A 15617-nucleotide genomic window follows, 5' to 3' on the forward strand; every position below is an offset into this window, starting at 1 on the left:
TGTTTCTGGGCTGTGCTCTCGTCCAGGTCTCTTCCTAGTCAGTGTTTCTGGGCTGTGCTCTCGTCCAGGTCTCTTCCTAGTCAGTGTTTCTGGGCTGTGCTCTCGTCCAGGTCTCTTCCTAGTCAGTGTTTCTGGGCTGTGCTCTCGTCCAGGTCTCCTCCTGCACTGCATTATCAATCTCTATACCTGCTGTCCTCCACCTGGCTTCTCTTGTTCTCGCTCTCGCTTTCTCATTTTCTCCCCCCTCCCTCTCTTCTGTCTGTCACTCTTCTCTCTCTCTCTCTCTCTCTCTGTCGCTCTTCTCTTTCTCTCTCTGTCACTCTCTTTCTCTCTGTCACTCTCTTCTCTATCGCTCTGTGTTTTTTCTCTCACTCCTCTCTTCATAATTGTTCTCTCATTTCCTTTCCCTCGCTCCCCACACACTCTCTCTCAGTTTCCCCTGGCTCCCTTCCCCTGTACATGGCCGATTTGCTTTATAAATAGCTTGGCCTAGATTATGGCAGCTGCAGTGGCGCCAGGGGGTGGCTGGGCAGGGCCGTGTGAGGTGGTGGGGCACTGGCAGCCTTCATCGCTGGGAAGGCGCAGGAATAGTGTGTGTATGGGGGTGACTATGTTTGTGTGTGCATATGTGTGTGCGTGTATTGTGTGTGTGTGTTTTGATGCTGCTACTGCCTGCATGCCTGCTGTGTACACATGCACGATGCCCAGGGCTCATACTGACTCCCAGTCCCTCCCCCCTAGAACCCCTTGCAGTTCAACAACCAAAACACACAATGACACATGACTGTTATGTCTCATGTCAGATGTGGAGAGGTTTGTTTTCTAGTGTGTGAGTCTCACGTGTGTATCCTGAATGTTTTACGAATTTGTTGCGTGTCATTGTGGATTAGTGGGTGTCTCCTCTGTATGTGCAGGCTCCAACCAGATCAAATCGATGGTCTACTACCCTGCTTTCATGTTCCCACACACAACCATGACTTTGGGATTACAAATATGCATTATGTTTTACATAAAGTGGATTTTGTGATAGTACAATCAATTTAACAACAGTTATTTAATATCTGTGTACATCTGTGGTCTGAAGTAACCTGTTGTGAGTCAATCATCTAGCAATGTCCCCATTTTAGATCCCCTATCAATCAGGGATCTGGTGAGTGTGAAAGAAGGTTGAATATCCAGGTCACCCAGAATGTTCACATTCACATCACAGATTTGTAAGGAGCATAAACGCCTCTGAAATATCACTTGATTAAAGGGGGGTAGATGGGTTTTTATTCCAATTCAATTTTAAGATGGGTTTTGAAAATGCTGACTAACTGATAGAATTTGAAATGAGGAGGAAGAAAACTCTAGAGGAATGCACATAAAATGCCTCTGTCACTTCCTGACCATAGTAAGATGTTATTTTCTATGGTAGAGTAGGTCAGGGTGTGACGGGGTGTTTTCTATGTTTTGTATTTCTATGTTCATGTTCTAGTTTTGTATTTCTATGTTGGTTTTGTTTGGGATGATCTCCAATTAGAGGCAGCTGGTCCTCGTTGTTTCTAATTGGAGATCATACTTAATGAGTTTTTTTTCCCACCTGGGTTTGTGGGAGATTAATTTTGAGTAGTGTATGTTTCACCTCTGCGTCATGGTTTGTTGTTTTTGTCATTAAGTTTATGTATTGCATACTTTCACAGTATAAATAAAATGTGGAACGACACACACGCTGCACTTTGGTCCGCTCATTCCTACGACAACCGTGACAGCCTCTTAGTCTATTCACACCCTAACAGAGACCCTCCATTGCCTCAGGCCAGTCAGAACCAGATTGAGGCACCCTATAGTTACAGATCGTCATATCTGGCTCATGTGGTTGTCTATCTGACTGTCTGACTGTCTGTCTCTCTGGACAATGTGCACTGTGATGAATGACATGACACACAGACAGACAGAAATAGCCCGCTGCTTCTTCCAGCCTATTGCCTACTCATCGTGGCTTATTGTCTTAGCTAGTGAATGATGAAACTGAGAGCTTGTGCCAGAGTTGATGAGTGTGAGGTTATGCAATGCTGAAGTCTGTTGGAAGTTTGGACCAATCGGATAAGGCTGAAGGAGTAAGGGAGATATGACAACTGTGTTTACTGTAGTTACTACACTACAGGCTGCTTCTGCAATGTCCACTACATTATACAGTAAATTAGCAGGCTATACTGGATTTGTCTGGATTGTTTTTACTTATTGAAGTAACTAACTCTGATATTTCAATAACAGAATAGTCCTACATGGAAAAATATTTAAATGGAACAGACTGAAACTTACTAGCCTAGAGTAAAACAGATGGTGCATTCCGTTTCTGAAGAAAGAAAAAAAGCTGCAATTATGTAACCAAGACAATAGTGAAAATCTATTCCAGGATATTTTTTGTGGATTTCATTATAGGCAGTCCTGATTTATTGTTGCAGGTTTAGAAGTAGGCCTAGAATACATAATTTCAGAGCTATTGCCGCAGTTATGTTCATGGGCTTAAATGAGAAGGAAAAAATAAATAACAGAACCGAAGTGTAGCTCTCAACAAGCTGCAGTGCTCCCGACCGACGGCATCGCAAATGAACAAACGAGGCTGATAATGACGTCAGTGTTGTGCCCGAACGCGCGCTGCACTCGCGAATGTTTCTGACCGCCGCTCTGTGTTGGAGCGAGGAGAGCGAGTTTTCTACCGCAGCATCACTCACTTCAAATAGCGCACCCAAACTGTGAGGATACCACCTCATCCGAAGCGAACCCGTTGGAGTTACAATCAGCTGCGAGGCTGCGACTGCGCTTTCTCTGAAGCAGACAAGGACCCAACGAAATCATTTATTTTATTTCTTTTTCTCAGCTACGAAAGGGAATGCCATCAATAAATATGAAACTGGAGATGGTGACCATCATCGCCTGCGAGGTAGAAACAGAGGTGTTTACGTCAGACAAGCTGCAGGTAGGCCTATGACGTTACAGTTTCATAAAACCGCACGTTGAATATTTCAGAATTTTTGTCTGTTTGTGAAAAAACTTTGAATATTTCTTCCTTTTTTGTCTGTTTATACTCCGAAGTAGCACAGACCCGTTTTTTCTGCATGTCACAAAGTGCCTGTCTTGCTTACGTTCACCCTGGGTTTTTTTTTATCAATGAAACCGCAGCTCATCAAAATGCACGCCCTGAATGCGCATGGATGCCCTCGGTGCCATTGATTGACGTTTGTGGGTTTGCTGAAGTGTGGAGGAGGGGGGGGGGGGGGGCGCGCAGACTTTTGTTTTTACTGTATGCGCTATAGACTACATCTTGCTGTCGCATCACTGGTCAATTTTAGTAGGCCTATGCAAGTTACATGGTTAAATGCAGGGGGTTAGAGGAGGAGGTTGTTGAATTGAACATGTGGAAGAGCACAGAACAGAAGTGAGGAGCAGTTTAGACGCACTATCAGAGTCTGACCCTTTCAGCATTGCAGGTGTGCCAGATACATCAGAGCGCATGCATCAAATACAACAGTCATGGAGGCAGATGGTACTAAGATGCCTAAAGCCTTGACATTAGAAAGTGCCAGTGTTTACTTCAAATGCCACACAGATGGTGGTCAAAGCCATGGCTTACCCACTGAATCCTTTAAAAATTCCTTAGCCACATTTTTCCTATCCGCAGACGGTTATTGTGGATTGAGGCCATTGGCCATCCATTGTAGCCTGTTGTACAGCACAGAGCCCAGCACATGCCGTACCAGAACAAAAACTTATTAAGATTCCGTTATCCTAAGTCTTTCCTTAATACAGTTAATCAGTCTGAACAGAGATCCTATGCTATGAGTCAAAGTACAAGGTAATGCTGCCATGTCCTCAGAAAACAAACATTGTGCACATGTCTGCACACCAGGGTTTGGAAACCGAAATTATTTTCCAATAATTTAATTCTGAACCGAAGCATTTTATTTTTTTCCATTCAGTTCCACTGTTGCGACCAGTAACATAAAGTTCTGAACTGGTTGGAATCCCCCAAAATTAATGGCTAATATCATTCCTTTCTGTTCCTTTTTAAACCTCTGAAATCTTTTTTTTAATCTTAGCTCGACATTAAATTATTTCACCAAACAGTACCAATAGAGCATCTTTCTATGGAGCAGGCAAGCTATAATAGTAGTTTACCTGCATTGGACAGACAAGTGTATGGCATGAGATGCGACTGACATTTTGCGGATGGGGAGAGAGAGAGAGAGAGTGGACGAGGATACTTGGCTTGAAGTGCTGGGCATAATTAAACCTACAGAGGAGGATTGGCTTCTATGAAGGAACTTTGAATGTGTGAACTTCTGAGAGTTGGCTTAACATTGGACCAGAGCTAACTAGCTAGCTATCTAACAAGATATATGTGTGTGCAGAGCAGCACCAGAATTAAAATAAAAACACTTCTTACCTTTTTGTAGTAAAAAAAAAAAAATCCAATGTGAAAAGTAATAACTATAGTATCCTTGACTAGCATTGAAAAAGTTAATCCATTCTCAAATAAAATCTCTCTCCATAATTTCTGTATCGCGCTTGTAACTTCAGTAGGCTAGTAGCTTATGCTAAGGAGGAGGAGTGGGAGGTAGACTACACACACACACTAGTGCTGAGCGATTCGGTTGGTTCAAATATTTGAATTCCATTTCATTATTGTTTACTTCTGTGAGCTCAATGCGCACATCAAACAATTTCTCTAGAGATAAATCAGATCCAGCCTGTACTGTGAGATGTGGTAGGGTGTTGTAGTTTCCAACAGGTTATTATTCTACATAGTTTAGCATATTAAACGTGGTAATTAACTACAATGACTATAATCTATTGCACATCTACTTATATACTTTTATGCCTGTTACAGAATAGAGAATGAACAATCGTGAGGTGATATGTGACCGACCACCTCGATTCGGTCTTATGTAGAAAAATTGGAAATTGTGTTTTTTACATTGGATAAAAGTAGAGACTCAGAGCTAGAAAATGGTATATCAAACACTGCAGTTGAGGAACAATGGGAAAGTAATTCTGCTTTGAAAGTTGATAAACTTGGAACCCCACTTTTGAGAAAATGGCCCATGAGTGTTTTGGTACACCTACTGGAGAGCTCTTCTTCGTCTACACCCATTCAGCATCCTTCACACCGTCTTAAGCCTTAGCTCCACCCATCTCTTTCTTTAAGGATTCACATGTGAGGCCATGTGCTAATTCGAGTGAGTAGTTTAGATTTCAAGACTAAAAGTGGTAAAAGTAGTAGCCTACAATAAGGAAAAACTCCAGTTAGAAATATACTTTATCTAGTCCTTGGCCTATATCCTAATCTGACTTTTGTGCAGGTCATGTTCTTCACATTACCGTCTCTGGTAAAAAACACACTATCAAATAAAATCTAAGTTTACTTGTCACATGCACAAGATACAGAAGGTGTAAACGGTACAGTGAAATGGTTACTTGCATAACAGCAATATCAAAAACAAAGTGTCCAGATGAAAATATTTCAGAAATATTAGATGACGTGTACAGTACCTGACACACTGGTCTAAATTGATGGGTCATGTGAAGGAAATGCTGTAACCAACCCCAGATACATCTAGATAAGTGGATGGGCCACTACTGTCTAGACATGTACACATGTTCATGAAATACTATAGATGGCCGTAACCACCCCCAGACACACCTGGTTATTTATTATTCTGTCTAGACATGTACACATGTTCATGAAATACTATAGATGGTCGTAACCACCCCCAGACACACCTGGCTAATTCGATGGGTCACTACTGTCTAGACATGTTCACATGTTCATGAAATACTATAGATGGTCGTAATCACCCCCAGACACACCTGGCTAACTTGATGGGTCACTACTGTCTAGACATGTTCACATGTTCATGAAATACTATAGATGGCTGTAATCACCCCCAGACACACCTGGCTAACTTGATGGGTCACTACTGTCTAGACATGTTCACATGTTCATGAAATACTATAGATGGCTGTAATCACCCCCAGACACACCTGGCTAACTTGATGGGTCACTACTGTCTAGACATGTACACATGTTCATGAAATACAATAGATGGCTGTAATCACCCCCAGACACACCTGGCTAACTTGATGGGTCACTACTGTCTAGACATGTACACATGTTCATGAAATACAATAGATGGCTGTAATCACCCCCAGACACACCTGGCTAACTTGATGGGTCACTACTGTCTAGACATGTACACATGTTCATGAAATACAATAGATGGCCGTAACCACCCCCAGACACACCTGGCTAACTTGATGGGTCACTACTGTCTAGACATGTACACATGTTCATGAAATACAATAGATGGCCGTAACCACCCCCAGACACACCTGGCTAACTTGATGGGTCACTACTGTCTAGACATGTTCACATGTTCATGAAATACTATAGATGACTGTAATCACCCCCAGACACACCTGGTTATTTGATGGGTCACTACTGTCTAGACATGTTCACATGTTCATGAAATACTATAGATGGTCGTAATCACCCCCAGACACACCTGGTTATTTGATGGGTCACTACTGTCTGGACATGTTCACATGTTCATGAAATACTATAGATGGTCGTAACCACCCCCAGACACACCTGGTTATTTGATGGGTCACTACTGTCTAGACATGTTCACATGTTCATGAAATACTATAGATGGTCGTAATCACCCCCAGACACACCTGGTTATTTGATGGGTCACTACTGTCTGGACATGTTCACATGTTCATGAAATACTATAGATGGTCGTAACCACCCCCAGACACACCTGGCTAACTTGATGGGTCACTACTGTCTAGACATGTTCACATGTTCATGAAATACTATAGATGACTGTAATCACCCCCAGACACACCTGGTTATTTGATGGGTCACTACTGTCTAGACATGTACACATGTTCATGAAATACTATAGATGGTCGTAACCACCCCCAGACACACCTGGTTATTTGATGGGTCACTACTGTCTAGACATGTTCACATGTTCATGAAATACTATAGATGACTGTAATCACCCCCAGACACACCTGGTTATTTGATGGGTCACTACTGTCTAGACATGTTCACATGTTCATGAAATACTATAGATGGTCGTAATCACCCCCAGACACACCTGGTTATTTGATGGGTCACTACTGTCTAGACATGTACACATGTTCATGAAATACTATAGATGGTCGTAACCACCCCCAGACACACCTGGTTATTTGATGGGTCACTACTGTCTAGACATGTTCACATGTTCATGAAATACTATAGATGGTCGTAACCACCCCCAGACACACCTGGCTAACTTGATGGGTCACTACTGTCTAGACATGTTCACATGTTCATGAAATACTATAGATGACTGTAATCACCCCCAGACACACCTGGTTATTTGATGGGTCACTACTGTCTAGACATGTTCACATGTTCATGAAATACTATAGATGACTGTAATCACCCCCAGACACACCTGGTTATTTGATGGGTCACGTACAGTGCATTCAGAAAGTATTCAGACCTCTTGACTTTTTCCACATTTTGTTACACTACAGCCTTTTTCTAAAATTGTGTCAATCTACACACAATAACCCTTAATGACAAAGCAAAAACAAGTTTTTAGAAATTTTTGCAAATGTATTAAAAACAAAAAACTTAAATATCACAATTACATAAGTATTCAGACCCTTTACTCAGTACTTTGTTGAAGCACCTTTGGCAGCGATTACAGCCTCAGGTCTACCAGTACAAACAGAGGAGTCTTGGGGAGTTTCTCCCATTCTTCTCTGCAGAGCCTCTCAAGGTCTGTCAGGTTGGATGGGGAGCGTCGCTGCACAGCTATTTTTAGGTCTCTCCAGAGATGTTAGATCAGGTTCAAGTCCAGACTCTGGCTGGGCCACTCAAGGACATTCGGAGACATGTCAGAGGAGGACTGGCCACCTCTCAGAGCCTGGTTCCTCTCTAGGTTTCTTCCTAGGTCCCTGCCTTTCTAGGGAGTTTTTCCTAGCCACCGTGCTTCTACATCTGCATTGCTTGCTGTTTGGGGTTTTAGGCAGGGTTTCTGTACAGCACTTTGTGACATCAGCTGATGTAAAAAGGGCTTTATAAATACATTTGATTGATTGATTGATGTCCCGAAGCCACTCCTGCATTGTCTTGGCTGTGTAATTAGGGTCATTGTCCTGTTGGAAGGTGAACCTTCGCCCCATTCTGAGGTCCTATGTACTCTGGAGCAGGTTTTCATCAAGGATCTCTCTGTACTTTGCTCCGTTGATCTTTCCTTCGATCCTGACTAGTCTCCCAGTCCCTGCCGCTGAAAAACATCCCCACAGCATGATGATGCCACCATCATGCTTCACCGTAGGGATGGTGCCAGGTTTCCTCCAGACGTGACACTTGACATTCAGGCCAAAGAGTTCAATCTTGGTTTCATCAGACCAGAGAATCTTGTTTCTCATGGTCTGAGAATCTTTAGGTGTGTTTTGGCAAACTCCAAGTGGGCTGTCATGTGCCTTTTTTTACTGAGGAGTGGCTTCTTTCTGGCCATTCTAACATAAAGGCCTGGTGGAGTGCTGCAGAGATGGTCGACCTTCTGGAAGGTTCTCCCATCTCCACAGAGGAACTCTGGAGCTCTGTCAGAGTGACCATCAGGTTCTTGGTCACCTCCCTGACCAAGGCTCTTCTCCCTCGATTGCTCAGTTTGGCTGGGTGGCCTGCTCTAGGAAGATTCTTGGTGGTTCCAAACTTCTTCCATTCAATTGAATTTACCACAGGTGGACTCCAAGTTATAGAAACATCTCAATGATGATCAATGGAAACAGGATGCACCTGAGCTCAATTTCGAGTCTCATAGCAAAGGGTCTGAATAATAATGTAAATAAGGTATTTCTGTTTTACATTTTTTATACATTTGCTAAAGTGGGGTATTGTGTGTAGATTGAGATTAAATAAATAAAAATCTTCAATCAATTTTAGAATAAGGCTGTAACGTAAACAAAATGTGTTAAAAGAGAAGGGGTCTGAATACTTTCCGAATGCACTGTAGTCATCTGGCGAAGTGGAGTCTTTTGTTTAGCTAGCTAAACAATGAACCAGCATAATCCCAACTCATACTACTACCAGTACAAACATTGTCATAGGTTTAGTATGAATGGTGTAATACATTTCTGAGTGACAGAGTGAGGGCTTTGCATAGGCACTTTGTTGTGTGTTTGTTATTTTTCATTTTTTTGTTCTGTTCCCTAGATCGGTTCCAACCCCTGCCACTCACACACACACACACACACACACACACACACACACACACACACACGCAGAGCGAGAAAGCATATTGACAAGCACCCAAATGTATTTGATCTAAGGGGAAAGGTAAGGTAAACAGAACAGACAGTCTCATACCACCTTGTCTTGATAAACAGCAGCTCATCTCCAAGTCCACGTTCTCCCCTGCAGCACCTAAGCTCTGCATATAACTCTTCACCACAGACTCACAAAACCCTACTACCACATCTTGCCTGAGGATGAGCGTAAAATCATGCAACGCAGACGTCCCACTTCTTGGCAGAGTAGCCTATGTTTATGCTTGCCTTGTTTGTTGTGCATGTTATGCAAGTGCATATTTTTTATGTCATTGGAAAAACCACAACCCCTCATCCTACTATCCCGATCGGTCTAATCTGTACTGAGACTGATCTGAGTGCAGCCTTCAAAAACATATGTGGGGGGAGAGAGAGAAAGGGAAGGGAATGGGCTGACAATGGGGTAGGATGGCAGATAGATCTGAACTAATCCTGGTTTCTGGCACATTCTGGGGACCAGAGGACATTAGGTGGGGGGAGATTAGTGGGGAACGCACGTGGTTAGGGAAGGCTCTGAGCTCATCTCTCCCAGGCAGCTTGCCGTTGGTTGGTTGTTTTCATATCAATTCATCTCATCTGTTCCCTGTGGGTTTTTTTCTCTCCGTTTATTACAGTTTTTTTTTTTCAATTGCTAACAAGCATCGGTCAATACTGTAGCCACTTTTTCAAAACTCTTCACAGTCTGCATTACCAACATGCATCTTGGACAAACAGTTAATCTCACCTCAAACTCACTCAAACAACCAAAACATTTCATACATGTCTCAAAATAAGCTTGTTCGACCATAACACTGGCAACAGTTCTCATTCAGAAAGCAGACATAACACACTGACCTAAAAACACTAACAATAGGGAGCATTACATAAATGTTAAACGTTTTTCTTTGAGGTTTGAATGATTTTTCACATAAATCAGTATTTCATTATAGAATAAGAATAACACTTTTTCACTTCATTGACTGTACTAAAGTATATGTAACAAGAATGAATCATAAATGCAGCAATTTGCTTCAATAGCCTTGATTTTTTTCTATATCAAAAAACAATTTTCTTGAAATTCCAGGGCTGCAATAATAATAAAATAATCATCAACATGTATAGTATAATCACTCATACTGTACAGTACTGTGAGGGTTCTAGTTCTCATCAACATGTATAGTATAATCACTCATACTGTACAGTACTGTGAGGGTTCTCATCAACATATATAGTATAATCACTCATACTGTACAGTACTGTGAGGGTTCTAGATCTCATCAACATGTATAGTGTAATCACTCATACTGTACAGTACTGTGAGGGTTCTAGTTCTCCCTCTCTCCTGCATTTGGCCGTAAGTTCTCATCTACATCACATCTTATGTCTTCTCTGGTGATGCATCTTGGAAAGTATCTTCTGGAATGTCTAATCCATCCCTGGCAGTCTTCAGGAGAAGTGTCTCCACACCCTGGCAGTCTTCAGGAGAAGTGTCTCCACACCCTGGCAGTCTTCAGGAGAAGTGTCTCCACACCCTGGCAGTCTTCAGGAGAAGTGTCTCCACACCCTGGCAGTCTTCAGGAGAAGTGTCTCCACACCCTGGCAGTCTTCAGGAGAAGTGTCTCCACACCCCACATTCATGGTATCCAGTAAGGACATCTGGTCATGTGGATGGTGGTCATAAACCTTCCACCTCCACGCAGAGAAAAACTCCTCTATGGGGTTTAGGAAGGGGGAGTATGGAGGCAGGAATAGTACTGACATCCTGGGATGTGCAACAAACCAGTCTGACTGCAGCAGAGTGGTGGAATGCCACATTATCCCACACAACAACGAAGGTAGGGGATTTTCTTGCCCCTCTCTCCTCCGCTGGCACAAGTCGTTTGTGCGGGTCATCCAGAAAATAAATGAGTCTCTGTATTGTAGGGGCCAATGAGTGGTTTGTGTAACAGCAAACCATCATTGGACAGTGCTGCACACATTGTGACGTTAGTCCCTCTCTGACCTGGGACATCCACGGTTGCTCTCTGTCCAATCACATTTCTTCCCCTGCAGCGTTTTTTTTGCCAGGTTGAATCCATCTTCATCCACAAAGATGTATGTATGTATGTGCAGTTTGCCTGGCTTCCATCTCCATTACTCTGTAAAATACAGTAAATCCACAGTTTTACAGTACTTTACATTATGCATAGCTGTGTATGTACTCTGTTTGGCAACGAGACTAAAAACAGGACACTTGGGTAGTGCTTTCAGCTGTAAGTGTATACCTCAATGGTGAATACATACACAGCTTTCTTTAGAAGTGCCTTGGAGTTGTTTCTGATTTGTCGGGGTGGATATATAATGATTAAATATTCTGCAGAGATTTTCTATATGTTTCAATCTGGTTACTGCAGAAATGCACACATTTTGCCATCATTCTGTTTTGAATGTGTTTTTAACAGTTTTGGCAACAGTGTGTTAGCATTTGAAAAACGTGCTGCAAATATATAGTTTTGCAGGTGGTGGAGTATGAATGAGAAAAGAGTTCATGGATTTCAGAGAATGTGGTCATTGAATGCATTTTGTGTGAAAGCAATGAAAAATGATTCACAGTTTGGTCCACATACACTTCTGTTTCGCTTGACTGTGTGAAGAGTTTTGACAATGTGACTTCAGTTTTGACCAATGCATGTTAGCAATTGAACAAAACTGTAATATACAGATGTCGGATCATCCCCCTCTGCTTTAGAGCTGTGTATCTGGGTGAACTGAACCACTATGGGCTGTGATGGACCAATGGATCACTATGATTTACAGTCAATAACATTAATATTTCAGCATGGTGTTCTAAAGCTATAGCTGGGATATAAATGTTACCGAGCTAGCACAAAATGTTCCCGTAACGTTCCCTAAAAGTTCTCCTTTGGTTATTTGAGAAACAACTTTCCTATTTACATTCTAGGAAAAAACATTTGTGAGCTTGTTGAGGTGGTAGGAATTGAGGGGCAGTGTGCGACTCTGTTGTTGTTGGTTATAGTGATACAGTGTCTGCTTGTGAAGGATACTCTGTCCATCTTGTGGGGGTTCATGGCCAACCTGGAACTGATACGGGTTCTGATTCTGCCATATTGAGGAATTGCCACCTACAATATCATACTTGACCTCTATCTAGATCTGGTGCAGGGTGTTACTATGCATTCCTCTACTAACACCCTGTATCGGCATTGGTAGAGGAACCTTAGTAACCCAAACCTTGCTGCCTGTTTGGATAGTATCAGACTAGGGCAGGGAAGGGAGATACCTGGTCAATTGCACAACTGAATGCATTCAACCAAAATGTGTTTTCCGCATTTAACCCAACCCGTCTCAATCAGAGCAGTGCGGGGGGGCTGCCTTAATCAACGTCCACATCATCGGGTACCAGGGAGCAGCTGTTGTTGGGGGTTAACTGCCTTGCTCAAGGGCAGAACGGCAGCTTTTTCCACCTTGCCAGCTTGGGGATTCAAACCAGCAACTTTTTAGGTTACTGACCCAACGCTGTTAACCGCTAGGCTACCGCCACCAACTACCATACTATGTTTTTTCAGATAGCCTCTGGTCTTGGATTAGTCAGTCTGAAGCACTGGTTGGTGCTTTTGGCAATAGTGAGCTATAAACTGAACCGGTGATTCTAGGTTAGTAAAGTTAATTGAAAGCCTGGTCCCAGATCTGTTTGTGCTGTATTGCCAATTCCTATGGTTATTGTCATGCCGTGTCAAACAGATCTGGGACCAGGCTAGTTAATTGAATCCTGTGCCTGGTCTAGTTATGCTTGCGATGCTAGTTGATACTAACAGGGTTAGTTTGAGTGGATGGCTGGCCTAGTCCTTAGCAGTTGCTATAAGACCTGAGATAGCTGATGCTAACAGGGTTAGTTTAAGTGGATGGCTGGTAGTTGCAATAGGACCTGAGATAGCTGATGCTAACAGGGTTAGTTTAAGTGGATTGCTGGCCTTAGCAGTTGCTATAGGACCAGAGACCGCTGATGTGTTAATCTGTGTGGTGTTGTGTTATTACCTGGAGAATATAGAGCAGCATCAGCAGATTAACATGCGTAAGGAATGAGCTAGATGAACAGGCTCTCACACATGGTACACGTCAGACATCATACAGTATGCACACACATACATGCAAAAACGCTTGGGCATGAACATACACATTACACATACACATTATATATATATATATATATCTTCCCCTTAGTGTAATTACCAGGTAAGTCGATAAATGCATTAAGTGTGTTAAGTTCATTGATGGATTGTAAGCTGGGCACGTTTAAGCATTAGAGGACAACAAAACGTGTAGGCTGTTTAAGACATGACCTCTTCCTGAAACACTGAAACCCATTATTAGGAAACTAAAGATCGGAGAGAAACAACATATTCTGTGAGCTACACACTAGATACTAGACATCCTATCCACACACACACACACACACACACACACACACACACACACACACACACACACACACACACACACACACACACAGACTCTCTCACGCTCTCTCTCTCTCTCAGTGACTCAGCAGGATGGAAAAAGGTAGCTGTTGTCAATTCCGTCTCTGTTAATGTTCTGTCAGCAAACCTCCATCCAACCAAACTAAATCCCAGGCCTGTAGAACCCTACTTTCTTTCCATCAGCAGTTGAGGCCTGCTGGTCTGTTCCCAAGCCTACCATCATAACAATGGCAGTTGTCTGTGTCACCTCTGACTGTCGTCCTGGAAACTCAGCGTAGAGCTGAAGAGCCACACCTGTTTTGATGCCTGGCCAGCTCACTTCGACTCCTGTATGGTCTATGTTTTTGCTGAGATCTGTGTTTTGGTCTCTTGACTATTTATCAAGCATATACTCATGCAGAGGCGGAAATCCCGGGGGGGACGGGGGGGACACGACCCCCCCATCCTGGGAAAAATATGATTTGTCCCCCCCAATATATCACTGAAACATAACTATGTAATTTAAATAATATTAATAACATGCAATGAAAGCAATTGTGCTGATTATAGACACTTAATAGCTCGTTTTTAAGTTTCAAAAGATTGCGACCCCCCCACCCTTTGCCTCACAATGGTTTGATCCACTGCCAGTTCCTTAGCTTGCGAGGTAACGTAGAGGTCGTATCTACTGTCTGAAAAGCACTCAATGCACGTAACTGACATGAGGTTAATCCAGTCAATCGCGCACACACACTAGCTGAATATGCAGAGCTAGCGCTCAAATATTAACTATTAAGCTAGCTAGTACCTATTCCATTTATGTGGCGTCGTCAAAGATGGAATCTTTGCTATCGTCAATTTATTCCAAGATCAGCATGCATGTAAGTTAGTGCTTCAAAGTCCCTGTGATAAGGTTAGCGATAAACTGAACAGAACTACACTCTCTTCTACCATTGTTTTAAATATATTTAATGGTCTCGTTGCAAAAGCTAAATTGTCGCAAGGGAACTTTTATTTATATATTTTATTTCACCTTTATTTAACCCGGGTAGCAAAGATTATAGCAAACACCACTGAATTGGTGCTCGCTAGCTTTGCAAATTCAGCTATTGTTAGAAGCCAGCCAATATGAAACAAACGATTAAAATTACAAAAGGTTGCAGCATATGTTGTGTAAATGGTGAACTCATACAGCTGTCAACTCTTGTCACTGCAATCCATTTCACATTTGCTAGCTACCTTTTAGATCGAAGCCCAAATAGAATGATAGAAGATAAGATGATAGAAGCCCATCTCCTACTGTAAATAACCTACACACTGTGTGTGTGTGTGTGTGTGTGTGTGTGTGTGTGTGTGTGTGTGTGTGTGTGTGTGTGTGTGTGTGTGTGTGTGTGTGTGTGTGTGTGTGTGTGTGTGTGTGTGTGTGTGTGTGTGTGTGTGTGTGTGTGTGTGTGTGTGTAGCCAGCCAGCCAGCCAGGTAGAAAAATGGCAGAAAAAAGACGGACATCAGAGTATTTTTCAGTACACCAAAACGCAAAGTAAGAACCCTAGTAGCCTAATATCTCAAAGACTAGTTGATAAAATGTTCATAAGAAAGAAATGAAATTCTAATGGAAATGTTTCACAATGATGTCATTAGGCAGAGCAGGTAACAGATGGCACACAGACAGCAGAGTTGGGGACAGATATGCAGGGACAGACTGGCAGAGACAGGGAGTCTCAGGTAAGTTTGTTGAGTCTTTGTTTGGCAACATTATGAAAGGTTCTCAATTTGTTTGACTTGTAAAATAGGAACATAAT

At 42.5% G+C, this 15617-nt stretch overlaps 1 protein-coding gene across 2 annotated transcripts in view; it reads left to right on the forward strand.

Annotated features, from left to right (window-relative positions):
* LOC115172893 (calcipressin-3) overlaps window positions 1–15617 on the forward strand; it is a 91028-nt gene that overhangs the window by 25333 nt on the left and 50078 nt on the right. The window contains exon 3 of one of the 2 annotated variants that reach the window (XM_029730735.1): window positions 2864–2962. The exons of the other annotated variant lie outside the window; for it this stretch is intronic. Coding sequence (XP_029586595.1) covers window positions 2864–2962 — 99 coding nt within the window. The remainder of the gene's footprint in view (window positions 1–2863; window positions 2963–15617) is intronic. 2 annotated transcript variants of the gene reach the window in all.

The sequence above is a fragment of the Salmo trutta genome, chromosome 33 (genome assembly GCF_901001165.1).
Source record: "Salmo trutta chromosome 33, fSalTru1.1, whole genome shotgun sequence".
Classification (NCBI taxonomy): domain Eukaryota; kingdom Metazoa; phylum Chordata; class Actinopteri; order Salmoniformes; family Salmonidae; genus Salmo; species Salmo trutta.